Below are 27,159 nucleotides of genomic sequence, written 5' to 3' on the forward strand. Positions count from 1 at the left end.
ATTATATATAAGAGAGGACACACAGGTCAATTTTTATTACCACAGAAAATAAAGAAGTAAAACATTCAGTGTCACATTTCATTTATTGAGGAAATATATTAGTTCAACATTTTCTGAGCAATATAAATATTATATTTGATGTTAAAGAAAACTAATGTGCATTTATGTTTGCATGTGTGTGAAAGAGATAGGGGAGGAAGAGAGAGAGAGGAGATAAAGATAAAGAGTAACATTTAAAACCTAAGAATAAATAAATCCATTATTCAATGATTGACATAAATAATAATGTCTTGTGAAAATGTAAAATTTATTTTCTTTTTGTTTAGCAAAATTATATTACTTACTTTTGGCCAACTGCTAAGTACTGAGAAAATGTTACTATTCTAACTAAATAAAACTGCAAAATTTCTAGTCTAATTTTATTTATATATTATATAATTTAAGTAAAACTCTAGTGGAGATACTGATGTCTTATTAAATTATTTTAAAAACAGATATAAAATCTTTCTTGTACATATTATTACATCAACCCATTATTTACATTATTTCAAGTTCAATATCTTTGGTGGAACTTTTAGTTTCTAATATGCAAACTTCTTTAGAAAGAATTATCTCAAAGGCAGAGCAAGCAGAATTAGAAAATAAGAGAGAAAAAAATCTTAATGAAGAAATAAATGAAAACCTTACTCCAGAAATATCAAGTTTAGAGGCACATTAAACATTAAAGGAATTTCTCACTCTATCAATTTTGCTCTCTCTTTGCTATATATCACATTTGAAATAAACTTGGGAAAATAAAAAAATATATAACTATTTTCAGAGAAATAATATATTATATATCTCTCTATATATACTTGATTGACAAAAATGAAGTAAATGTAAATTTCTGTTCTTGATCAAGCATTCAGATAGAAATCTCAAATGTCAGTCAAAATGTGCTTTATTTGCTGGAGCTAAAAAAGGGTGCTGTAGATCACAAGAAATTATGCCTTAAAAATGGTACTGGATAAGAACCAGGAGGATAGCTCTATGGCCTTTTGCATGTGAATATTGTAAAGAAATACCACAGTGTATATTTCAGCTCTAACTGGTAACTGTAAATTAGAAAGTCTATTAAGTACATTATGTTATGACTCTAAGGTTCACAAACACATGTGTAGAAAATACTGAGGCAGCAAAAAGTCATAGTACTATCAAAGTATTGTCTGGAAATATAATTTTAAGTTATTTAAATAATACATTTAAACTGTCATATGTAAACAGTCTAATAGTTTTCATGTGTCTTTAATCTCCAAGTTAATCTGCAGTTCTTTTCATCTGTAAGTTTGATCCAAAAATTTCATCTGTAGGTTTGATCCAAAATAGAGGAGAAAAACAATCATGCATGGATGCCCTTATTTAGATTGCCAATTCTTCGATCCATGCTGAGTGACTTTCTAATGTCTATTAGGTCTAAGTTGGACATCACAGCAATTATAGTCTTCAGTTTGGGGACATACATCAAAATTGAAGGTAGTATATCCTTAGGAATAAGGAAAGACATAATTCTCTTGGGATCCCACCTTTGAATACATGGCAGGTATATGATTATTTGTTCTTACTCTGACTGTAGAGGTGTGCACGGTTCACTAACCTGTGCACCTGACATGGTGCACCACAGAGAAACAAGATCCTTTTTCTTCATAGCACAAATGTCCAATCATCAAAACATGGGCCAATGACTACACTTTTCTAGCCATACAGTCTATTTTCAATGACTCTAGTTTTTTTAATTTATATTATTTTTTGGCCTCTGCGTTCTGTTATTTTATTAAAAGTAAAACCATGCATATGACTTGCAGCTCTAGAATCTTTCTTAACTTTTTTTAACATTCTGATTTTTTGTGTCCAGCCACCAAATGACAACTAAATTATAAGTTTTTTGAAAAAGGGACAAATATTTATACACACACAGACATGCACACATATATTTATACATACATACATGCAACTTTGAGCACAGTGACTGGAATATTGTGTCTTCAGGAAATATTTGATGAATTAGATATTTCAGTAATCAAAAATAATATGCAAGCAAACAGAATATGTCGGAGGGAATAGTGTCTGATGTGCCTAGAATCAGTACCTCTAATTCTTCACTCTCTGAATTATTTTCTAATTGCCTTCATCCTTGATTTCTATCTATTATATACATCCCAATTAGTCAAGACATTATTTTAATAATTCCTACATTATGATCCTTGTATCTATTTCTTCCTTCCCATTTCCTCAGTTAGCTCCTAAACTCTAGCCCTATATGCCTCTGCCTGCAATGCTATTAGTGTCTCTCGGCTTCCTTTTCTATTGGGTGTCCCACAAAAACTTCAATCCATGTGGCATGCAAATGCAAAATTAATCTGTCCAAAGAACCACTCTGATCACCTCACTTCCCTGAGAAGAGCATTTAGGAGCTTTACTCTTTTTACAACCTCAATCTCAGTCTTTCCAGTTTTATGCTTAGGATCCTGGATTATCTAACTCACTGGGTATATGCAAAAAGAAGAGCATATTGTGAAAGATTATCAAACACAGCCCGGTATTTCAGCTGGGGCTTACGGGTGTTCGACCCCACAGACAGTTCTCCCCTCATTGTTATCATATTTTTCTAAAACATTTCCTAGCATTTGTCATCTCAATAGTTAATGAATGCTACCCACTACTGAATGAAAACAATTGTGCAAATATATATTTATTTAATTACTCTTTCTTTTTACCTCTGCTAGTGCTGGTATGGTATTAGATTAAGAGACTGGATATGTCCTCAGAATCTATGGATTAAATGAATGGCCTTGACACTTTTGTCAACTATAGCGGTGGACAAGCCCCTTAATTCTGTGGTCCCCAATCCCTGGGCTGTGGACCAGTACTTGTCCATGACCTGTTAGGAACTGGCTGCACAGCAGGAGGTAAGCGGCGGGCCAGCCAGCTAACCTTCATCTATATTCACAGCTGCTCCTCATCACTTGTATCACCACATAAGCTCTGCCTCCTGGCAGATTAGCAGCAGCATTAGATTCTCAGAGGAGCGCAAACCCTACTGTAAACTGCTCACATGAGAGGGATCTAAGTTGTGTGCTCCTTATGAGAATCTGCTGCTTGATGATCTGAGGTGGAGCTGAGGCGGTGATGCTAGTGCTGGGGGATGGCTGCAAATACTGATTATCATTAGCAGAGAAGTTTGACTACACAATAAATGCAATGTGCTTAAATCATCCCAAAACCATCCCTTCCCACCACTTGTCTATGGAAAAATCGTCATCTATGAAACTGGTCCCTGGAGCCAAAAAGGTTGGGGACTCCTGCCTTAATCTTTCACATATCATTATTTGTCTCTCTAAAATAGAGGTTAGATTAGTACCCACTGCCAGGTTTATTGGGAGTATCCAGTAATGTAGAGCACTTAAACAGAAACTGGGATACATTAAGCACTTAATAAATGTCAGTTATTGTAATTTTTGCTAAGGCTTCCTGATAACTATCCTCCTTACATTATGTCTTTTTTTTATCCATTGACATATATCAATGTTTTAGTCAAATGGTAGGTAATGGATACAGTATCTAGGTTCAGCTTAGAAATTGTATGCTGTGTGTAAATAGCAAAGAGCTGGTGCTATGATTTAGGAGTCAGGTAGGAACAATCTCTGGTGTTACTGTATGGAACCTGGGCAAATTAAATTAATTTGGCATCAGTTTCCTCATAGGTAAAATAGTAATGACAATGCCAGCATTAAAGTTGTTATGAAAATATGTTGATGTATATAAATCACTGGACATTCATAAATACTATTCTCACCCTATCCTTAAAAATAGTTGTCCATGTACAAATAATGTTGTTAAACATTTTATATTTATACATATACCTATAGTCATTGTTCGGTCAAAGTATAAATGTGAAACTTACTAAAATGTCTGTTTTGGTGATAATTTTACCATGTAACAAGTAGAGGAACAATGGGAGGAGTTGCTCCTCTGATGTTATTTTGATAAAATAAAGAAATACAATTAAATAAAGAGGAACTAATAAGTGAAATGAAAGCGCATGAATCCTTACAGAAAATGAAGAGGGCAATAATAAAAAATATATACATATAGAGAGAGAGAGAGAGAGAGAGAGAGCGTGAGCACGCATGAGAGAGAGAAAGCTATTATTGGGAACAGAATTGAAGAGTAAAGAATACATGAGATATCATCTTCCTAATAGAAAAAAAGCTTCTCAAGTGAGGATTCAGTATATAAAGAAAAAAACTTGAAAGGGTAAGCCCAAAGGAACTAATGTGGAAGGGAGCTAATCAATATTATACGTGGCTATAAAGGAGATCTTGATGAACACATATTTAAACAACATTTTCAAAATGAAGGAGAACATGGAATTACAAACCAGCCATTTCCTAGGCTTCAGAATAAGCTGAATGTTGAAGACAATAATGACAAAGATTAGTTGTGCATATGTGTGTGCATGTGTATGTGTATGTGATGTGTTTTAGCTCTTTCTCACCTGCATTCGAAATTCTCAGCAAATAAACAGAAATCAACATTAAAAGTGAAAAGAGGAAACATAAAGCAAATTCATGCAAATTATACCCTATCACCTCATTTGTCCTGTTTTATTGAGAAATAATTGAAAAATAAAAATTTTTATATATTTAAGATATGCAACTTGATGTTTTGATATGTACACACTATGAAATAATCAGAACAATCAACCTAGTTAACATATCCATTATCTTACATAGTTACCATTGTGTATGTGGATATGTGGTGTGTGTGTATGTGATGAGAGGACTTAAGATCTACCTTCTTAGAAAATCTCATATATAAAATAAGTATTGTTAACTATAGACACATTGCTGTACATTAGATTCTCTGAACTTATTCATCTTGCATAACTAAAACTTTGTATCCTTTGACCAGCATATCCCCATTTCTCCTTCCCCAGCTCCTGGAAACCACCATTCTACTCTCTGCTTCTATGAATTTGACTGTTTTGTAATTACACAGATGAGAGACATCACACTGTATTTGTATTTCCATGTCTGGCTTATTTTACACAGCATACACACACACACACACACACACACACACCCCCCATATGTAAATATTTTTGTATCTTGCCTATCTGGGTTATTGTGAATAATGCTACAATGACATCAATATCTTGAAGAGCTATCACTGCTTGATTAACCCGTAATGAAAGCCTATCCTCGTATTTTCCAAAGCTAAACACTCCACATCTCAATGGAATTTTCTTTTTACTTTTTTTTTCTTTTCCAGAAATCTGTTTCATAGAGAGCTCTTCTCATCTTTTTTCTTCTTTCTTGGAATTTTAATCTTTCTTCTCCATCTTATTACCATGAATTATAAAGATCCTTCTAAATGACAAACTTTCTTCACTCCTACTCTCTGTTAAAACAAGAAATTCGTCTTCTTCTTCTTTTTTTGTTTCCTGTCATGGTATTTAAATAAGTTGTTCCTAATTTCTGCCCCAACATCTTTACTTACGGAAATTTGATCTCCTAGAATGCTGAGAAGCTGGTGATTAAGGTGTGGTTTGGAGACACTGACTCAGCTCTTACAGATGAGGCTGTTGTGTTGCTAACCTTAGATCAAGGCAATCTGAAGAGTTTGATATTTGTAAACCCTCTTTTAAAAGGAAATATTTACATGAATATTCTTCCAGAATGATGTTTAAAACATTATCATAGGTACTTTCTATTAATACTCAGTAGCAAATTCTATCATTTAAGCTACTGCTCTCTATCATAGAAATGGCAGGTTAGAATCTTCGTTATCCAGACTCATTTGCTGCTGTGGTTCATGTAGGCAACTTAGGATGAGAGGCTCATGTATATGGCTTCGAATGCTGCAGGGATATGAATGCTCTTTCTGTTTTTCTCAGGCGATGCATGTGGACAAGAGGACCTGCAGGTGCTAATGAGGGTAGCAGCTGGACTCCACCCACAATTCCGCAGTTTATTCACCCCATTTCTGGTGTGGGGCAGCTGTGATATCAGCACAGGAGTAGCTTGGCAGCAAGGCTTCTTGACCTTTACTTAGCAGTTGCAGACTTGATCCCTGGACCTCACTTGAGTTATTTTGTCACACTGAAGGTGGAAGAGTGTTGGCTCTCTTTTGTCTTTCATTGTATCTATCTTATAACCACTTAACTCTCCATAATAAATTATTTTTGCTTGTTTTCCTCACCAATCTCTATCTGATAAAAGTCCCAAATATTAAAAGCATTGACACTTAAGTAATCAAACCTCCCAGATCCAGCAAGGTTATAACATGCAGAGTGTCACCATCAATTGCTTGCACCTCAGGAACTCTAGGTTGAGAGGAGTTCATCTGCTTTTTTTTAGGGTGGCCATTTAATTTCCAGTCAAGTTTTATATACATTTTTATTATTTCAGCTGTGCTGTGGTCTGTATGTTGGTGTCCAACCAAAATTCATATATTGAAATTTAATCCCCAATGTGATATTGCTAAGAGGTGGGGTCTTATGGGATGTGGTTATGACATGAGGCCTCTTCTCTCATGAATAAATTAGTGCTCTTACAAAGGAGCTGAAGAGAGCACGTTTTGCTCCCTTTGCCACGTGAGCACACACAGAAGGCACCATCTGTGAAGAACCAGCCTTCGGCCAAAACAGAACCTGATGGCACCTTGATCGTAGACTTCCTATCTTCTAGAACTGTGTGCAATAAATTTCTGTTGTATATAAATTAACAGAGTCAAAAGCATATTGTTATAGCAACCAGAAAAGAGTAAGACAAATTGTGAACTTCACCTAATTTTATAGCTTATCTGCAACACATCTGAAACTCTGTAAAGGACTTCATATTTCACTAGTCATCTGGTTTTCCCCAATTTCCAAATCTAAATTACTATTTTCTTGATTTTTCTCACAGCATTTGATCACATATGTTTACATTTTTCTCCTCAGAAACAGTTACACTAACTTTATGAATAATTGCTTTCAATTTCATTTGTTCATATGCTTTTAAGTCCACTGACTAAACTGAAGTTGTCCAGGGATCTGACTTTATCTCGTTTTTATCTCTAATATTCCTCATGGAAGTGTTCACTCACTTCTGAGGTATCAACAAAAATTATTTCCTCCTTCATATCCAATTCTTGACACTTCTCACAAGTCATGGACACCTAGGTCCCTTTGTTATTTGGGCATTTCAATAATGGCTCATAAGCAAATCAAATATAACACAACAAACCATTCATATAGTTAATAAATTTACCTAAAACTACTATGATCCAGAAATGTGCATTGCATATATAAAATGATATTCAATACATTGTGTGTGTGTGTGTGTGTGTGTGTGTATACATATATCATGATATTCTACATACACATACAAGCACACACACACAGACAGAGATATATCTGTTCTCTGGAGTAGTAGACATTACTTTAGGATATTAGAGTTTATATTTACGTATCTTGGCTACTTGGAGAAACATTGAAATTGGCAATTACCCACAGGTTATGCTATGTTGTAATTAGTCTTTAGAATTCTACCAAGATAGTTGTTCCAAGATAAATGGATCATGTTGCCTTATCACTAAAAGACTTTAAACTCGGCTTGCTGTATACAAGACAGAATATAAACATGATGAATGTTTTTAAGGAAATCCATAATTTGGTCTCTCATTATCTCTCTATTCATGTCACCAACCACTGGTCTCCTCACACAATGTACTCCTCCTGTGTTCCATTAAATGCCTCATTTCTTAACAGCTCGCACTCTTTCAGAGTATTGTGTCTTTTTACAAATGTCATCTTGATTCTTTCAGTCTTTCCCTTTCTTCTTTATTGGACCTGTTTCCACTCACTCCTTCAGACCCAACTCAAAGGTGACACCTGTTAGAAGCCTTCACCAAGAACTCCCATCATAATTCAGTTTGGTGTTCCCAAGCCTTGATTCACACCTCTAAAACAACTTTTATCTTTTGAACTCTAACTTATGTGTAAAGACCAGGTACCATATATTATTCATCTTCAGATTCCAAATCTATAACAATGTCTGGCACCTACATGAAATTCATTATATATTTTTTGAGTGACTGAATTAAGAAATGATAAGGAATTGATGCAAGCATGGATTCTCTAAAAATATTGTCACATTACCCTGATTTCCTTTTTTCATAGCAACATGAGAATGAGATAATACAGAGGATGTTATGAATAGTTTCATATTCATCACTAAGTTTGCTTCATGACTTCTGGAAAAAGATCAAGATGTAGACTTTTCCGGGCTAGATCATAAAACTGATTATGTAAAAGAAACTTGGCTTTATATTCAGGTGAAGAAAGTGTGCTTCCAAATGAACTAATTTTAACCAGCTTTCAAGTTTTGTGGAATAAGGCTCTGAACCAGATATAGTCTGGGTACATGGACAAGTAGATTGACTGTAATTCTATATCTATAGAATTCTGTTCAAGTGATACAGCTTAACCTCTAAGCAGGTCTCTGTTCTCAAAAATGACTTATATAGGCTTATCCATGACTTTGGTGAAAATACAGAAGGCCACTTTATGATACTGTATTGGCGAATTAAGTTAATCTTGAAAAAAGAGCTCAAATATTTGATTTGACAGGGTTTCAGTAGGTTCAAAAGATCAGCCCAAACTGACAAGATGAGATTTCATAGGGGTAAGTCTAGAGTCCTGAACTGAGGTTAAGTAAATCAATTGTGAAACACAGTATCAGAGACTTTATTTAATAGCAGTTTCTGGAAAAAAAAAAAAAGATATCAGACAAGCTACTGGATGGGAAAAGGAGGCCAAATCAAATGAAAATGTATATTGTTTAATAGAAATATAGTATCAAGAATAAGTAAGGCCATTATCCCATTTTATTATGCATTGGTCTATGGTGTCTGGATTAATGTATTATATCTAAAGAGACATTGACATATTGACTTCTAACCAAAGGAAAAGTGACCAATATGAACTATAATTTGGCCATAATAATAGCTACCCTAATATTTGTTGAGTATCTGCCATGTGCTAGGTGCTTTGAATGCATTAACTCACTGTTCATCACAACATTCTCGTCAGCTAGACCTTAGAATGACTGCTATGGGGCACTGCCCGGAAACCCTCACAGGGTTTGAGTTTCCCATTCTTAGGGGCTGGATGTGTTACCTGATGACAGGTTACGGCCGACTCCCTCCCCTAAAATTGCCCAGGAGAAGATGACTTTATTAGATAAGTGCATTAATTAATGAAGCAAAGGTGGAATCACTGTATTAAAGATTAAGATTTAATATAAAAAGTTTAAATATAACAATAATGAATTATGAAAGTAAAAAAGTTGAATTAAGTTATTTGGTAATACAGTTTAAAAGTTAGAGTGAAGCTCTTTTAAGAGAAGAAATGCAACACATGTACAAATACATGGAATGCCTTGTGAAGTCACGATCTTTTGGAAGTAGAAATAACACTATATAGTCACAATTTTACTTAGCTTTATGTGTCCAACAATTTTAATTTGCTCCAAAATAGGTATGTAAACCCCAAAAGAGAGGATGCTTCCTAACTACAAAGCAGAATTATCACCTAGGAGGTACATTTTAAAAAACAATTTTATAGTGAAGTCAAAAAATACAATATGCATATATATTTTTATAGTGAAGTCATAAATATATATATATATATATATATATGCCTCTCCCATGGCTCCAGTTGATATTTTGATAAATCAAGCATACACATGAAATATCTCATATTTTCCATAAAATTATAGGAAAAAAACCCTTCTTTTTTCAATTTTCTAAAGAGAGGGGAGATAGATCAAAGAGGACTAATCTAATTCTTGCTTGTAAAAATGAAGCCAGGTTTTAATGGCAAGATCTTGTTCAGATTTTTTGTTGTTGTTGTTGTTGTTAATTTAAACCAAGCACATTTAATTATCTTTTATTTAAGAATATAATTTGAGAAATCAGCAATCATTGGTCATTTGAAATTAGTTTTAAGAATGTAAAAAAAGGATTAAAAATAAAAGAGCTTGAATCATTAAGATCACTTGTAGAAAACTGTGCAAGAAAAAAGAGATGCTGTCTTCAGGCTAACTCTTTAATTAAGGGAGCCCTTTGATATAGCCAAAATTTAATGATACTCACTGTTTAACCCATAACAATAGTAGATAATAATAAAATATACTGTGTGTATATATATATTGTTCTCTAATTTGTAAACCCATTTTCCTTCTGTAGAATAGGTATGAATAATATCTCATGTACTTAATTGAGCTAAAAATTATTACAATGACTACTCATAATTCAGTTTAGGAAATTATTCCTGTCTTCTTAATATATTTTACCAAGTTTTTCTTCCCCACCAGAGATAATGGCAGAAGGGAGTGTGAGGCACAGAAATGAAATATTCAGATAATAAATATATGTGGCTGGCATCTGTATATCTCATTTCTAAACCTTGTTATAATTGCATTGTTACTAAATAGGGATTTTTATCTCCATATTTAAGGATAGTTATTATCGTATTTACTAAGATATTTAAAAGTTATTTCTAAAGGGATGCTATATTTTTAGGGAAAAATTATATAACTGCATATTATAGAATACTGGTTATCTGTGAATAAATTATGTATTTAATAATATGCAATATGTTATTTTAAACATTTTTCATCCATCTATAGGGTCACATATCATGTTACATATGCACACAAAAAAGATATGGATGATTATTATCAGGGATGCTACTTATTTTCTTGAGTTACTTCACTTTTCTAAAGTTTCTCTACTTTATGCATATTTGTTTATTGGCCTTAGCTTTCTTCACTTTTTAGTCTTTCTGTTCTTTTGAAATTGTTTCATTTTTATAGAAAATTTGCAAAAACAGTACATAGAGGTATTTTGTATCAGAAACATTTTATGTAAATCATTTAAGTTGTCATCATGGCAAATCTAGTGTGTATTTGGTACAAACAAAACATGGTCTTACATAAGCTCTATAAAACATTTACATTGATGATCTATAGACCGCTATCATTGTTTACCTATCATTTTAATAATGTCTTTTATAGCAAGAGGATGAAGCTTAGAACCATGCATAGAATATATTTGTCATGTCTCTACTATCGTTTAGTCTGGGGAATTTCCTTAACCATCTCTTGGTTTTCATGGCTTTGGCACTTTGAAGTTATTTTGTAGATGGCTCCTCAATTTGGATTTGCTGTATGTTTTATCATACTAGATTCTGATTATTCATTTTAGCAGAAGTATCACAGTAGTCATTCCTTGTTCTTCTTATTGACTTTGGTAGTACCCAAGTTTAATTTTCTTATTATTAGTGATGTAACTTGGATCACCTGAGTAATGTAGTATCTATTAATATTAAGATTATCAACTGTAAAGTTACTATTAGATCATTAAAAATGAAATGTCCAATTTTGAATCAAAAGTGTAGTTTATTGTACCTCAAACAAGAAGCAGTACAATTAATCCAAGTATGTGCTAAAGTATTGACGCAGTTTTGCCATCTTAATGGTAGCTTGTTTATGCCAGCAACGAAAAATCGTGGAAAGCCAGTGGTGATGAAATTGCAAAAGGCATTTTCCACAGAATGTTGAGAATTGAATATTTTCCCTTGCAAGAAGTGGTCAAAAGCCTGGAAGAAGTGGTAATCAGTTGGTGCAAGATCTGGTGAATATGGTGGACAACAGAGTCCACCTGTTGTAGTTTGAACTGCCTTGTTTGTGCGACATGTGGTCTAGTGTTGTCTTGCAAGAGGATTGGCCTGTCTCTATTGACCAATTTCAGCTGCTTAATCACAAGCATCTTCATCATTTTCTCCAAATCATTGAGGTACACATCCACTGTAATCAATTGTCGAGGTTTCATGAAACTGTAGTAGATAATACCAGCACTGGACCACCAAACAGATACCATTAGCTTTTTGGGGGGATAAATATTTGGTTTTGGACTATGTTTCAGCACTTCATCTTCATCCAACTATTGTGCCAAATGCTTGTGATTGCCAAAAAGAATCTATTTTTTATCACATGTAACAATATGTTGTAGAAACAGTTCACCTTTACATTGTGACAGCAAAGAAAGGCAAGTTTTGAGACAATTTCTCTTCTGATGCTCGTTTAATTCATGCGGAACCCATGTATCCAGCTTCTGTACCTTGGCCATTGGTTTGAAATTGTCCAATATTGTCGGAATAGTAGCATCAAACATTGCTGCTAATTTACATGTAGGTTAAGATGAACTCACTACTACTACAGCTTTCAGCCGATTAACCACCTTGTTTTCAGGTTGCCCATGTGGCTCATTTTCAAGATTAAAATCATCAGAATAAACTTCCCAAACCATTCACATATTGTGCATTCATTAGCCACATCCTTCCCAAATATTTTGTTGGTATTTCGAGCTGTCTGTGCTTCATTGGTTCCACGACGGAACTCATATGTGAAAATAACACAAATTTTTGACTTATCCCTGGTTTCACAAAAATTACTCTAAAAAAAATTTGAAATATAATCACAAGCCAAACCATGTATTTGAAAGAATGAGGATGTACCTTCACAATAAAAATAAAACAAGAAGTGTCAAAGTGAAACGCCAGAGATATCAACTGTCAAACAGTACTTAAGGAAACTGAACATTTTATATTTAATAACCTAATATATTCCTTTTATAATTAATTAGTAATCTGAGGATAAATACTTAAGCCTATTTCTATTTATTATTTCTTCATCTAACTTTCATGCACCTACCTTAGCAAGCATTGTTGCTCCTTGGCTGAATTAATGTATGCTTTGTTGTTTGTTAACATTGGCTATGGATTTTTTGACATGTCCTCATCTTTTTATTTTTTTTAACTTCATTAATTTCTGACACCACAAATTGTTATAAGCTTATTTTATACTTTCTCTATCCCAGTTCTGGAATCAGCCATTTCTGCAAGGAGCCCCAGTTACACTCAGTCAAGAATGATATTTGGAAACCAAGATCTGACTTCTAGGTGTGCTCATTGCTATTGGAGTGTTGCAAATCCCATGTCTTCTCAATCAATAGAGCTAGCTCAGCAATTGTTTTCTAAGTGGCATTCCAAAAAAGCTCCCTGTAGAAATGGCCACTCACAGTCAGACACATACAAATGCACACACATACACATATACACTCGTTTAAATCTTTTCTCCTTCATCTACCTACAAAAATCAAAAACAGAGTTCATACCAATCCTACCAAATACCACATCATTATTACAGGATCATTTTTAGTCTTTGAACTTTCCCTAACTGTAACTCTCCTCGCCAAAAGTGAGACTTTGATAAACTCCCTATATATACCAATCTTATCAATGTCATTGGAAAAATCAATCCTCCATTATTCTAAACTCTCTCTCACACCAACCCAGCTTATGTGGACCCTTCCCTACCCTAATCAGACTCGAATATTCCTCTCTGAGTTGTTTCATTCTTGGCACATGGACACCCTTTTTACCCCGCCTGGTTCCCAACACCCCCCCACTGGATCCCTGAAGTACCCCTCCACTCCATTCACTCCACTTAGGTTCTGACACCCAAAGCCAGTCTGCTGTTCTGCTCCACTCCACCCCCACAGAGATGCCTACCTTGTCCAATTTAGTAGAACTAAATTATTGAAAAGAGAAAATGCAAGTAAAGAAGGAAGGGAGGAAAAAGGGGAAAAAAGAAAAAATATTTTTGAAATAAAATACACTAGACAGGTAAATCTGTTTTATATTTTTCACTGAATATATAACAAAAATTTATGCTAAACTTTGGCTCTTAATGTTTTGCCCTTTTGAAGTTAGGTAATCTGTTACAGTGTAAAATGCCATATGACAAATGATCTTGACCTTTTACTAGGTCAAATAGGCCAATGAAATATTAAACTGTCATATTTACAAATATTTAGAAATATTTACATTTCTATATATTTTTCTTACATTTCATTTAAAATCACATTACATGCTTAATGTTTGTATTCTGCAGGAAAAATTAAATTTTCTATGAAATACTAGTATTGAAGGTTCTTATCATGGAAATCATGTTTATAAATGTTGATGTTTAAATATGTTTCCCATCTAAGGGTCAGTGTCTAATTCATTTTCATATCTTCATTATAATTTGAATTGAGAACAGCTTTTCTTGAAACGAATTTTCATCCTGGAATTGTACAAACTTAGGCTATTGAGGAATTTCAGTATTCAAAAAAAATTCCAAAACATTCTTTTATTTAAAATGAATAATTTCAATTTATATTATAGTTAGGCAGAGGGAAATGCACTACTTTAATATCTTCATTAGAAAGGTAGTCATCAAATATATTTTCCAAAGAAAAATGTGACACACAGTAAATATTGTGATATTTGAAGGTACATAAACAAATATTTCTTGTGAATTTAATGAGATTACTTAAATTTCATCAATATAATTTTTTTCATTTTTGATACATTTTTCCAAGAGTTAAAACTCTTAAACCCTAAATAAATTCTAGTCATTTATCAAGTTGAACCTAATAGAAAACTAAATCATTTATAAAAATGGCAATACATAATTGTGCAATAATAAAACAATTACATACACATATATTGATCACATATCTAGTTATTTATAAAAATTTCACACAAATTACAAGGAAATTTACCTAATTTTCTAAGTCTCAAAATTAACTTTAGTAGTGAGTGCTTCTTACGAGTACAATTGATACTTCAATTTATTACTAATGAATTTTGATGTATCTTAGTACATTTCATTTTCCTAGAATTTAATTTGCTTACAAAATTGTTTCTTGATATTTCTAAATGTGAAAAGCCTACTTATTATGATTTCCATTAAAAATAAATTCCTAATGACTTCATGGTAGACAATAAATATTACTTTAATTCCTTCCTTCTTTCATCACTTTCTCCCTCTTTTCCCTCCTGTCTTAGGTCTCTCTTACCTTGACTTTTTCTCTCCGCATTCCAGACTCAATTCCTTCCACCCACTACCTTGTCTCCCTTCTTTCTCAGTGTAGTAAAACTTGAATTGAAGAACAGGTTTTCTAATTTATATAATAATTTGAGTATTGTGATCTTAATAAAAAAAATTTCCCCTTGTGGCCTTTACAACTGATGACATTACATTTGCTAATATATTTATATAACAATAAAATGAACATCCTTCATAACTTAATATAAAATTACACTTATATATAAGATCTCTATTACAAATGTTTTATAATTTCTTTGCAGAAGCTATTTATTCTATTAAAACATAGCATTCAGTAATTTTTTGATATTTCCTTGCCTAGTCCTAGAAGACTGTTAATCACATTTTTTCCATCAGAAATATACAAACTATTTTTAAAAGAGTATTTTCAGATTCTAATCAGTCTTGTAAAACATAATGGCAAATTTCATACACATACATATATGAAACTAAGTATAAGGCTGGATTTCTGGTTAAAATGATTTTTCTTTTTTTTTTTTTTGCTTTACATGTTATTTCTACATCTTTAAACTTTAAAGTAGAATTACAATGTTTTTATTTAAAAGAAATGAAACATTTTCAAACAAAAGGAATCAGGGTTTAAAATCAGTCTTGATCAGTAAACACATTCTAAGTCCTCACTATATGTCAGATAGAACTGACTTCTTTCAAATAATACCTGCATCATGACTCATACAAATGCAAAAGATATTATTTGTTAACATTAAAAAATAAATGATACAATATTACCAATTTAAAATTTTATTTGCTTACAGAAATATTTTATGAGACCTCAAAAATTTTTTTTCTACACTTACCAGCCAAAGCAAGAATATATTCTTGAAATCTTGTTCCTATGCGGTTAGTGGCTGTGCAATTATATCGTCCGAAGTCATTGTCAGATGTAGGTGCAATCTAAAATAATCATAATAATAAAAGTTACAATTCTAAAGCATTGCAGAAGTTTTAAAATAAACTATAATGTGCCTACCACTTGCACACATGTTCAATTATTTACCCCACAACTCCTTTCCATAACTGTTTTATTTTCTTTATCAAGTAAGCATTATTAAATAACATAAATCCTTTTAAGATGTATCTACAAACTGATACTATCCATAGGACTAGATAAATCATAGTGTATTTATTAATTGATTAAGTGGACAAATGCCACCATTTTGATGTATCTATTGAACAGCAAAGTCATTATATCCTCCTATATATACTGCTCAGAAAGTAGTATACAGTTTGAAAATAATGCATAGGAATCCATGCAGGTGTAAACTTGAAAAATGGAGGCTTGTTCCCAAAACATTGTTAACTCAGTTTTCTCTCTTTTCGCTTCAGACCAGGCTGATTTAAAGTTTAAGAAATGCTCAAAATATTTGAGGTTTTCTCCTTTTCTTGAGTTTACTGAATATAAAATACTAATGAAGGATGAGAAATTATTAAAAGCAAAATCTTTCCAGGAAGGTATTCTACAAGAAAATATTACCCGTGTGCAACAATCCCTGCAGACAGGTACTTTTTCTTGATATCTAATAACAGTATCTTGCCTCAATTTCCACTCAATTCCTATCATTCTCTTTCAGTTTAGGTGGAAAATAACTGACCTCAATACTTACACATTTTAAATCTATAATTAAGTTAACCTTCGGGGATTCTACTGGTGAACATTGGGACCAACCTAGTAATTCTAATGTCCAGAAATTCTGAAGTATCAATTTAGAAAAGAGGTTTGATGATAGTAACAGATATAATTTTCAATCCCACTAACTATTATTAAGAGAGAATATGCTTACAACAAGAGTTGCTGTTAATTTCAACTCTATCTCAAAAGAAGGAAAAATGATTTTGTGGTAATGGGAGGCTATTAACTAAAAGTGCAATTTTGAGGTCTATTGAAGATGATAATTCTGAAAGAGCACAAAAAAGCTGTCTCATTCATTTTCCAGTCAGCTGTCCATTTAGGAAAAGATCATACAATTAAAATTTAGAAGTTTTAACAGCTCTTATATAAGTACTTATAAGTGATTAAATTATTAACAGTTATTATATGTGCAGCTTTTAATAAACAAGGCTAATTTAGCTCTAAAATAATGTTACTAATGAGAAAGATTTAACAATAAAATTTTTTATTCTACAGGCATATGCAAAAGTTATTTGCATATTCAACAAGGGAGAATGTGTTTACTGAATCAATACAATATAGAGACAGGTAGCCACAAGAAAGAACTGTGACTATTGCATAGCTCCTTAAGTTAAATAATTTAAATATAGCCATTTTCCTCGGAACAATTTCAAAAAGGCTCAATTCTTTTCTTTTCTTTTCTTTCTTTCTTTCTTTCTTTCTTTCTTTTTTTTTTTTTTTTTGTTACCCAAGCTGGAGTGCAGTCGCATCATCATAGCTAACTGCAACCTCAAACTTCTGGGTCCAAGTGATCCTCCTACCTCAGCCTCCCAGGTAGCTGGGACTACAGACATGTGCTACCATACCTGGGCAATTATATGTGTGTGTGTGTGTGTGTGTGTTTTTTTCCTTTGGAGAGAGGAGATCTCTCCAAAATAGTCAAAATATCACTATTATCAGGAGTCTGGAAAAAGTTAGTTCTACCCCTCATGGATGACCATAAGGGGTTCAAGACTTCAGTAGAGGTAGTAACTGCATATGTGGAGAAAAGGTAGGGAAAACTGGAATTAAAAGTGGAGCCCGAAGATGTGAATGAATTGCTGCAATCTCATGATACAGCTTTAAAAAATGAGGAGTTGCTTCCTATGGATGAGCAAAGAAAGTGGTTTCTTGAGAAGTAATCTTCTCCTGATCAAGATGCTATGAACAATGTTAAAATGACAATAAAGAGATTTAGAATATAACATAAACTTAGTTGATAAAGCAGTGGCAGGGCCTCAAAGGATTGGCTCTCATCTTGAAAGAAGTTCTATTGTGCATGAAATGCTATTAAACAGCATTATATATGACAAGGAAATATTTTGTGGGATAAAAAGTATTAATTTATACAGCAGACTTCATTTTTGTCTTATTGTAAAAAATTGCCATAGCCACACCAACTTTCAGCTACCACCATCGTGGTCAGTCAGCAGCCATCCACATTATCCACATCAAGGGAAGACCCTCCACCAGCAGCAAGGTTATAACTTGCTGAAGGCTCACATGATTGTTAATATTTTTTAGTAATGAAGTATTTTTTTTTTGGAGATGGTGGGTCTCACTATGTTGCCCAGGTTGGTTTTGAACTCTTGGCCTTAAGCAATTCTCTCAACATCCCAACATCTCAAATTGCTGAAATTACAGGTGTAAGCCACCAAATATAAAGTATTTTTAGTTAAGGGCCATACATTGCTTTTTTTAGATATAATGCTACTGCATTCTTAATAGGCTATGGTAGAGTGTAAATATAACTTTTATAAGCACTAGAAAACAACAAAAAGTTGTGACATACTTTATTACATTACTTGCTTTATTTGAAGTAGTCTGGAGTAGAACTTGCAATATCCCCAAGGTATGCCTCTATCCAGTGAAAATAAATTTAATTTATTTTATGATTCTAAGCTTTGATAAAATGTAATCCAATGAAAATAAATTTATTTTATGATTTTAAGCTTTCACAGAATATAATGGATCAACAAATATAGTTGTGAACATCTAAATATAAGCTGAGAGAGCACAATGTTAATAAAGAGACTTGCTAGTGTTTTTCTTAAACTTCAAAAAATTGATTTCTTCTTTCTACATATTCCATGATAAGAAAATAATAGATTTAAGAGTTAGCATCCTTACTTAAAACAAGGAACAATGATACAGATGATCCAAAACATAATATTATTTCAACAACCCTACTAGAAACTTCCTGATCTTAATTTTTGCCATGTTAATAAATTGTGTTATAATCTCAGGGTGTGTTTAGATTAAAAATAGGTTTTTATGACCTTTATAGATGCATTTACTGGCAGTAACCAAAAGGACTTATTGAATATTTGGTTATATTTTAAAATTCATGAATTTAAAAGTTTGAATATACACATTTAATCAAAGAAAAAGGGACAACTTAAAAAAATCAATTCAAGAAATCTATAATTGACCAATTTGTTAAGTATAAATTTGATTTATTATATATTTTATTATATCTTTCTTATTAGCACTTACTATTATAATTATTAAACAAAAATAATATTTTATCCCAAGACACTATGTATGCTACTAATTAAATATTACTAATGCTTATTGTTGCATTTTCTTTTTTGTTACTGTTGTTTTGCTATACTTTGTTTTCAAGTTGTAATAGTTATACATCAGTATTCTTTATTCAGAATTTAAATTTAATTTGTGAAAAATAGTATGCACATAAAACATGTATGTTCAGAGTCAAAACTTTAACCAATGGATCACTTAGCTATGTGCAAAGTAAACAAAAATTGTTTATTTTTCACTTTGGAATGCAAAGGAATACCATTTAAGCAGAAGTTTAAATAGCATGAAATATTTATATAATTAAAATATACAAAGGTTATGTGCATAAAATGTAGCTTGACATTAACTATGAAGAATTATGAGTTGTCCCAAAACTAAAAAATGTCAAGATGAAGTAAAGCAGATATCAGTCCATCATTTAAACCTAAGTTTACCTGTTTCAGGCTGAACTATGTACAACCCTCACCCCTGGCAAATTGATATATTGAATCTATACCACTCAGTGTGAATGTATTTGGAGACAGGATCTTTAAGGAGGTAATTAAGCTTAAATGAGGTCATAAGGCTGAGGCCTAAACCAGTAGGCTGGGTGTCCTTATAAGAAAAGGAAAACAAACTCGAACTAACTCTCTCCCTCTCTAAAAGGGCATGTGAGAACACAGCAGGAAGGTGGCCATCCACAAGTTAAAGAGAGTCCTCTCCAGAAACCAACCCCATGGGCACCTTGATCTTGGACTTCTAGCCTCCAGAACTGAGAAAATATATTTTTGTGATTTAAGCAATCTAGTCTGTGGTATTATGTTATGGCAGCCAAGGAGACTAATACAGTATCCCAACTGAAGTTAAATCTAAGTTCAGTTTTTAAACCAACGTAAATCCTAAAATTTAGTTTAAAGCTGCCCAATTGTTTTGGTGAAATTGTCATCCCTGTCAATTCACCTGTAGCTAGTTTTAATACAATTTCGAAGAAACTTATTTAAATTGAAATAGATTCAGACAAAGTGGCTTAATTACCAAATAGTCAGTTATCCAAACATGCGGAGATGTGATGGCTAAATCCTTCTATTATACAAACCTTTTCCTAAGTCTAATTATCAGCATTGAGGACAGCCTAAATTCATGCAGTATAAGCATTGGATGTTATTCTAAAACATGCATTTCTTTTAGTTTATGTAAACTGAAATTAGTGAATAAAAATATAGGAGCTTTTTAGCTAAATAAGGCTGTCCTGATTTCCAGTTATTCTACCAGCATCATAAGTTAGAAGGACTGATGGTCATTTCCATAAATTTGTATAAACTTTTGAAATTGATAAACAATCTGCAATTAATAAATAAAGGCATTTTATTCTAACAGTATTTACAGGCCATTCACTCGGCAGTACAAAAACAATTACATACAATCTTAATTGAAAAAATAAAATAAAATGAGGCACTGAACAAGTAAATTTTGTTTATTCAGGAACTTGCACGCAGCAGAATTATAAATATGTAGCCAGCAGATAGCATTTGTATATGCCAGTCTGATGATAAAAAAGTTACAATCCATAGACTCAATGAAAACATCAACACTGAAGTTGAATTACTGGTGCTCAATAACTGCCAAACTATTAATATCTTTTCCCTGTATTTTTCCTGATATAGTTGTTTTTCTTTCGGAAAGTAAATTCAAGAAAAATAATGGTTTTGGCTAAATATGCACATTTCTATATAAGTAAATACTGAGACATTAGTCATGAATGGGTCATAATCCAATTGACTTTTAAGTAAGTAAACATTAAATATATATACCAGGATACTAGGATTTAGGCAGGGTGCAGTGGCTGACGCCTATAATCCTAGCACTCTGGGAGGCCGAGGCAGGAGGATCGCTCAAGGTCAGGAGTTCGAGACCAGCCTGAGCAAGAGCGAGACCCCGTCTCCACTAAAAATAGAAAGAAATGATCTGGACATCTAAAAATATATATAGAAAGAAATTAGCCGGGCATGGTGGCGCATGCCTGTAGTACCAGCTACTCAGGAGGCTGAGGCAGAAGGATTGTTTGAACCCAGGAGTTTGAGGTTGCTGTGAGCTAGGCTGACACCACGGCACTCTAGCCTGGGCAACAGAGCGAGACTCTGTCTCCAAAAAAAATAAAATAAATAAAATAAATATGTATACTAGGATTTCAATATATATTTGTATATGAAGATACTTAAATATATCTAAAATAGTAGACAATTGCTAAAATAATACAATTTATTGATGTATACGTGCATACTTACCTCTAATATCATCTTTTTTCCTATATTGTATGTCTTTAAATTGGTGGTGTTTTTAGCAGGTAAGACTAATTTTTCTTTTCTCCAGTGGATTGATGCTGGTGGATTTGATTTCACATCACAACTTATATTAATAGGATTTCCTTCCCAAGAGTAATAAATTGTTTGGTTTGATATAAACTTGGGAGCATCTATAAAAAATATAATAAAATGTTTATATAACTTTTTAAAGTTAAATAATCATTTAATTTAAATTAGCATAAATATTAGTAATTTTTACTTGACAATAAAAATAAGCCATACCATTCTAATGTCACATACTGGCAAGTCCCTGAGTTACAGATGAGATATAGTCTTGAGAACATCTTTAGGTCGAATCTGTATATAACTCAGATCCCTGATGAACAGCCCATATATGGTAAGAATTTTAATAATAATACTATAAAGGCTCATATGCGGTAATAATATACTGTAATACTGTAATGATAATACCCTGTACTGTAATAATAAGTTACAGAAACTATTGTGTTCTTTCAACTCAAGCAAACAATATAAACTCATACAAAAATTCACATTTTATGTCTGTATCAAAGCATCATATGTACCCTATAAAGATATACAACTTTTATGTACACATAGTAATCAAAAAATAAAAAAAAATTAAAGTTTAGATGGGAGATAGGAGTACTTTCACAAAAGAATATTAAATGTTAACACTCATCTAATGTTGCATCAATCCTAGGCTAATAGGAATGTTACGCTTATTTTGATGTTCTAACCAAATCAATAATCTTTCCATTTCAATAATTCATCCACTACTCTACTTAGTAATAATTGATGCTTTCATTGGAGCACTGCCTTTCACATGTTCCATAATTCTCACTTTATCTTTTATAACTGTTCCGAGAGTGGAGTGACTGAAGCCTAATGCTTTCCCAATGAATGATGGCATCTGGCCTTTCTCTGAATGCTTAATTATTTGTACTTTCATTTCCATCCTAATCACCTTTCTCTTCAGTGCAGGCTCACCTGGACTTGCAGTGGACTTTCACTTTGGAGGCAAGGTCAGAAGAGTCAACACAAACGCACAAAATTGGGTGAAAAAGTTAAGACAAATGCGATGCTTTGCCTAAGCAATGGTATAAATAATGAGACCGGCCACCAGCATAAAGACGCTACGCCAGCAGCTTATGCCACGTGGGTTTGTTTGTGTGCAGGGAAAGAACTAGTTCCCGAATTATTAATTTATTTAATTATAAATGATCTTATGTGGAGGCTTGGAAACCTGTTCATAAGCATGAACACCATTAAGTTGGATTTCCGTAATTCAGGAACTGCTTGTGTTTAATTTGTGGCATCAGAACTCATGCAAGTATGCCATTTGAGTATTTCTTAACATAATTTTAATATCATTAATACACAAACATTCATATCTAGCCAATTATTAAAATATGAAACAAAAGTCAGAGTTTAATTTGTTCTTAATCTGACAAAAATTTCTATCAATTAAATTAATTGCTGTCTACATCTCTAGAAACTGTTTCTGGAAGAAACTACATTATGAAGCAAGAATTTAGTATAAAACCTAATTAATCAATGATTCTTATGTCTTTTTAAAATCTAGTTTAGGCATAACAATTTTTTCTATTAAATATATGTGTGTGTATATATATGTATGTATTTATATATGGGCACAATAATTTCTTCTATTAAATATGTATGTGTGTATATTATGTGTGTGTATATATATATAGTGTGTGTGTGTGTATATATATATATATATGTATAAAATAGGGTGTGACTCTCTCACCTAGGCTCAAGTGCAGTGGCGCAATCATAGCTTACTACAGCCTAAAACCCCTGGGCTCAAGTGATCCTCCTACCAAGTAGCTGGCATGTGCCACCACACCTGGCTAATTTTTTTATTTTCCTAGAGACAGGTTCTTGCTGTGTTTTCCATGGTTATATCAAATCCCTGGCCTGAAGACATCCTCCTGCCTCTGCCTCCCAAAGTACTGGGATTACAGGTGTGAGCCCACTGCACCTGGCTTCTTCTATAAAACATTTTGGGAAGCAAGTATGAAATCTAAGTTGAAAGGAAAACATCACAACTAAAACCAATTTTTTTCTAAAGTATCCACATTTCCAATTTTTATTAAACCAGGGTTTTTCTAAATTAATGAAAAATAATTAATTTGAATATTAACCAGTACCTATTCCTATGATTCCATGCCAAGTTTCAGGTATCTACACCAGAACTCTCTAATAATAGCTGAGAGAAAACAGACAATATATTATATCATTTTATTGAATAAACCTAATTGTGAAGATTACATCTTGCTTTTATTCTTGCTCTACTCCAGAACTAGGACCTAGACAAAAATGCCAAATATTGTAACCTCTTTGAGCCTTAATTTCCTGATTGTATGATTATTTGAAGTAATTGTTTTTTATTTTTACATAAAAACATAATTTTCAATTAAGTTGTATTATGTACAACAATTATGTTGCTGATATATATACCAATTATTGTTAGTAATATTAACTACGTAAACTTAATATCCCATCATAAATTATCAATTTCCATTGTCTAAATTTTAAACATTTTATTACTCATAATAGCATAAAACAATCTATGTAAAAGTTTGTTATAGCTACTAATTATATATCAGATATGTAGTATAAAATTATAATTTATAGTGCAAATGCAGAAGCAATAATTTAAAAAATCCCTGTCCCATTTTTTAACATACGTTTTTAATGCCAATCTCACATAAAGCTGAAATGTTTATTGACTTCTTTCTATACAACAATACATTTATACACCTTATTCTATTTGATATTTTCAATAACCTCGTAAGAAAAGTATAATCCATATTTTATCAGTGAAGGATTTGAGGTTAGAGATGTCAAGCTCATTCTAGTAACTAATTTACTAATCTTAAGGTCTAGGACTTGAATCTAGGGCTATTTTAACCAACAGCCATTATATTCCCAATCAAACCCAGAAATAAAATTATAATATTCAACGCTAGCAACATTTTGGTAATGTGAACCCTATCATACATTATTGAGTAAAATATAATTGGAATGATTTCTCAAGAAGATAAAAAGCCTTGGCCGGGCGCGGTGGCTCACGCCTGTAATCCTAGCACTCTGGGAGGCCGAGGCGGGCGGATCGTTTGAGCTCAGGAGTTCGAGACCAGCCTGAGCAAGAGCGAGACCCCATCTCTACTAAAAATAGAAAGAAATTATATGGACAGCTAAAAATATATATAGAAAAAATTAGCCGGGCATGGTGGCACATGCCTGTAATCCCAGCTACTCGGGAGGCTGAGACAGGAGGATCGCTTGAGCTCAGGAGTTTGAGGTTGCTGTGAGCTAGGCTGACGCCACGGCACTCACTCTAGCCTGGGCAACAGAGTGAGACTCTGTCTCAAAAAAAAAAAAAAAAAAGAAGATAAAAAGCCTTAAAAAGCTTTATAATCTTGACTTTGCAATCCAATCCAGTTTTAGGTATCTTTCCAGAGAAAATAATTAGAAATATTATAAAGGCTTCTTTAAAGGACTTTTAATGCATTATTATTTTAATAAAAATTCAGAACTACTTAATGCCATACAAAAGAGTATTTACACAATAAAAAGGTGGTACATTTTTATACTTAGGTGTACTAAATATTACACAGATATATTTGCCTATGTTTTACTTTTTTTGTCAACTTCACATGTGCCTTCAACAAGCTGTCTTCAAAACTAAACTCCACATTTCCTAAGCACAGCCTTTCCACACCCTTCGATTCTGGGTGAGTCTCCCTACTTCCTGCACCCACAGCATGTTCTCTGTCATGATGGTCACCAGGCACTGGAAGAATTGACTTATTTCTTCCCCAAAGGATCTGAATTTGTGGGTTAGACTGTGTCTCAGTCATAATTATTTACCTGATAGCTTACACAGTGTTTTCAAAACTCAAAAACTGCACATCAAATTGACTGAAAGTTAGACAATAAGTTAAATTTAATTCAGCAGTTCAACTAAATTGAAAAGAAGATATGTCCAAGAGAAAAAACAAAAACCAAAAAACTTCAAGTGAGAGAAGTAAAGAATCTAAGAACACATAACTACTTCAAGGAATAACTATATGAGAAGCCAAGCTTCTTGACATTCATAGTCAAAAGCTAAGCTTATATACATAAATATATATATATATATACACACACACACAGACACACACAATATATTATTACTGTTAAATATATAAAAAGTAATTTCCTTAGCATTATGCTATTTTATAGAAAGGTTTATAGATAATATAATTACAAAGAAATATAGGCTGATAGGAAAATCATACATGCTAATGGAACTATTAACAGCTGACTCACAGTCATACTCTGTCCACAATGTGATATCTGCATGCATGTGTATTATATTATTATAATTTAACTATAAACTTATGTAAGATTTGGTTTTTCTATAAAAGAAAGCAATTGCCACTAATTGCTTGCTTGATGATCTCAGTGGGAATTCAATTCAGAATTACTGATGTTGAATGTAATATGTGCTATGGGCAATACATGCTATACTAAAAGCCACATTAAAAACACATATTTGTGGTGTGAGGCAAGAAAATATTGATAATTCTTGTCTACAATAAAACAAGAACTAAATTTCTGTACAGCATATTCTTTGTAAATATCAAAGCAGTACCAAGGCAGCAATATTCACTGACACAAGGTTAGCATATTAATGAAATTAAAGAATTGGTATTGGGCCAATATGGGATGGAGGATGTAACTCTGGCATGACAACATGTGAAGAGGCTAAAAAATGTAGCAATATTTCATGTTGGTATACCAAACTTTGTAATTTTCAGAAAATAAGAAGAGCTTTTGCATCATGAAAGGCTTCAAATGTACAGAGGAAATACACTTTGGTTTTTTAAAACAAAAACAGAAAAGGAGGAGAAAAGAAGAATACAGCATAAGCCAATCTAGAAATATCAGCAACTGCTGACATATCTATCATCTCACATATATATCAGATATATATGAAAATTTTCACCATGAAGTTATTAATATTATTATTTTCTATAAATTTTGCACATTTGAAATATTAGAGTTAAATAATAAGCTGCAAGTTTATTTAAAATTGTGAACTGACAGATAAGTTAACCAATTGTTTCAATGAACACGCTTGAAGCTCTGACTTGGGCAGGGCAAAGGCAATATATGTAACCTAAACATTTGTACCCCTGTAATATGCTGAAATAAAAAAAAAATAAAAGAAAGTCAAAGACAATCCTGTACATTCCAGTTTGAGAATTTTAAAATACCTTCCATTTTGAATTAATAAGAAATATTTAAAAGTGTTTAAAATGTATTTGCTTATCGCTTACAATGTTTGAATTTCAAAGGTAAATTTCACAATTGCACTCTAACCCTCATGTAATTAAGAAATTACCGAAAACTTTTACCTTTGATATAACAAGTATATTTTAGCATCATTCACAATAGTTAAATGAACTCAAACTAAGGGCACATCAGTAGATGAAGGGATAAAAAAAATGTAGTATATATACACAATAGAATACTAGTCAGCCTTAAAAAGAGAAGGAAATTCTGTCATTCATGGCAACTTGGATGAACCTGGAGCCGTTAGGTTAAGTAA

At 32.6% G+C, this 27,159-nt stretch overlaps 1 protein-coding gene across 1 annotated transcript in view; it reads right to left on the minus strand.

Annotated features, from left to right (window-relative positions):
* NCAM2 (neural cell adhesion molecule 2) overlaps positions 1-27,159 on the minus strand; it is a 325,026-nt gene that overhangs the window by 116,719 nt on the left and 181,148 nt on the right. Inside the window, 2 exon segments of the mRNA XM_069472428.1 lie at positions 15,842-15,938; positions 21,498-21,685. Of these exon segments, the coding sequence (XP_069328529.1) occupies positions 15,842-15,938; positions 21,498-21,685 (285 nt within the window).

Source organism: Eulemur rufifrons, chromosome 7 (genome assembly GCF_041146395.1).
Source record: "Eulemur rufifrons isolate Redbay chromosome 7, OSU_ERuf_1, whole genome shotgun sequence".
In the NCBI taxonomy this organism is placed as follows: Eukaryota; Metazoa; Chordata; class Mammalia; order Primates; family Lemuridae; genus Eulemur; species Eulemur rufifrons.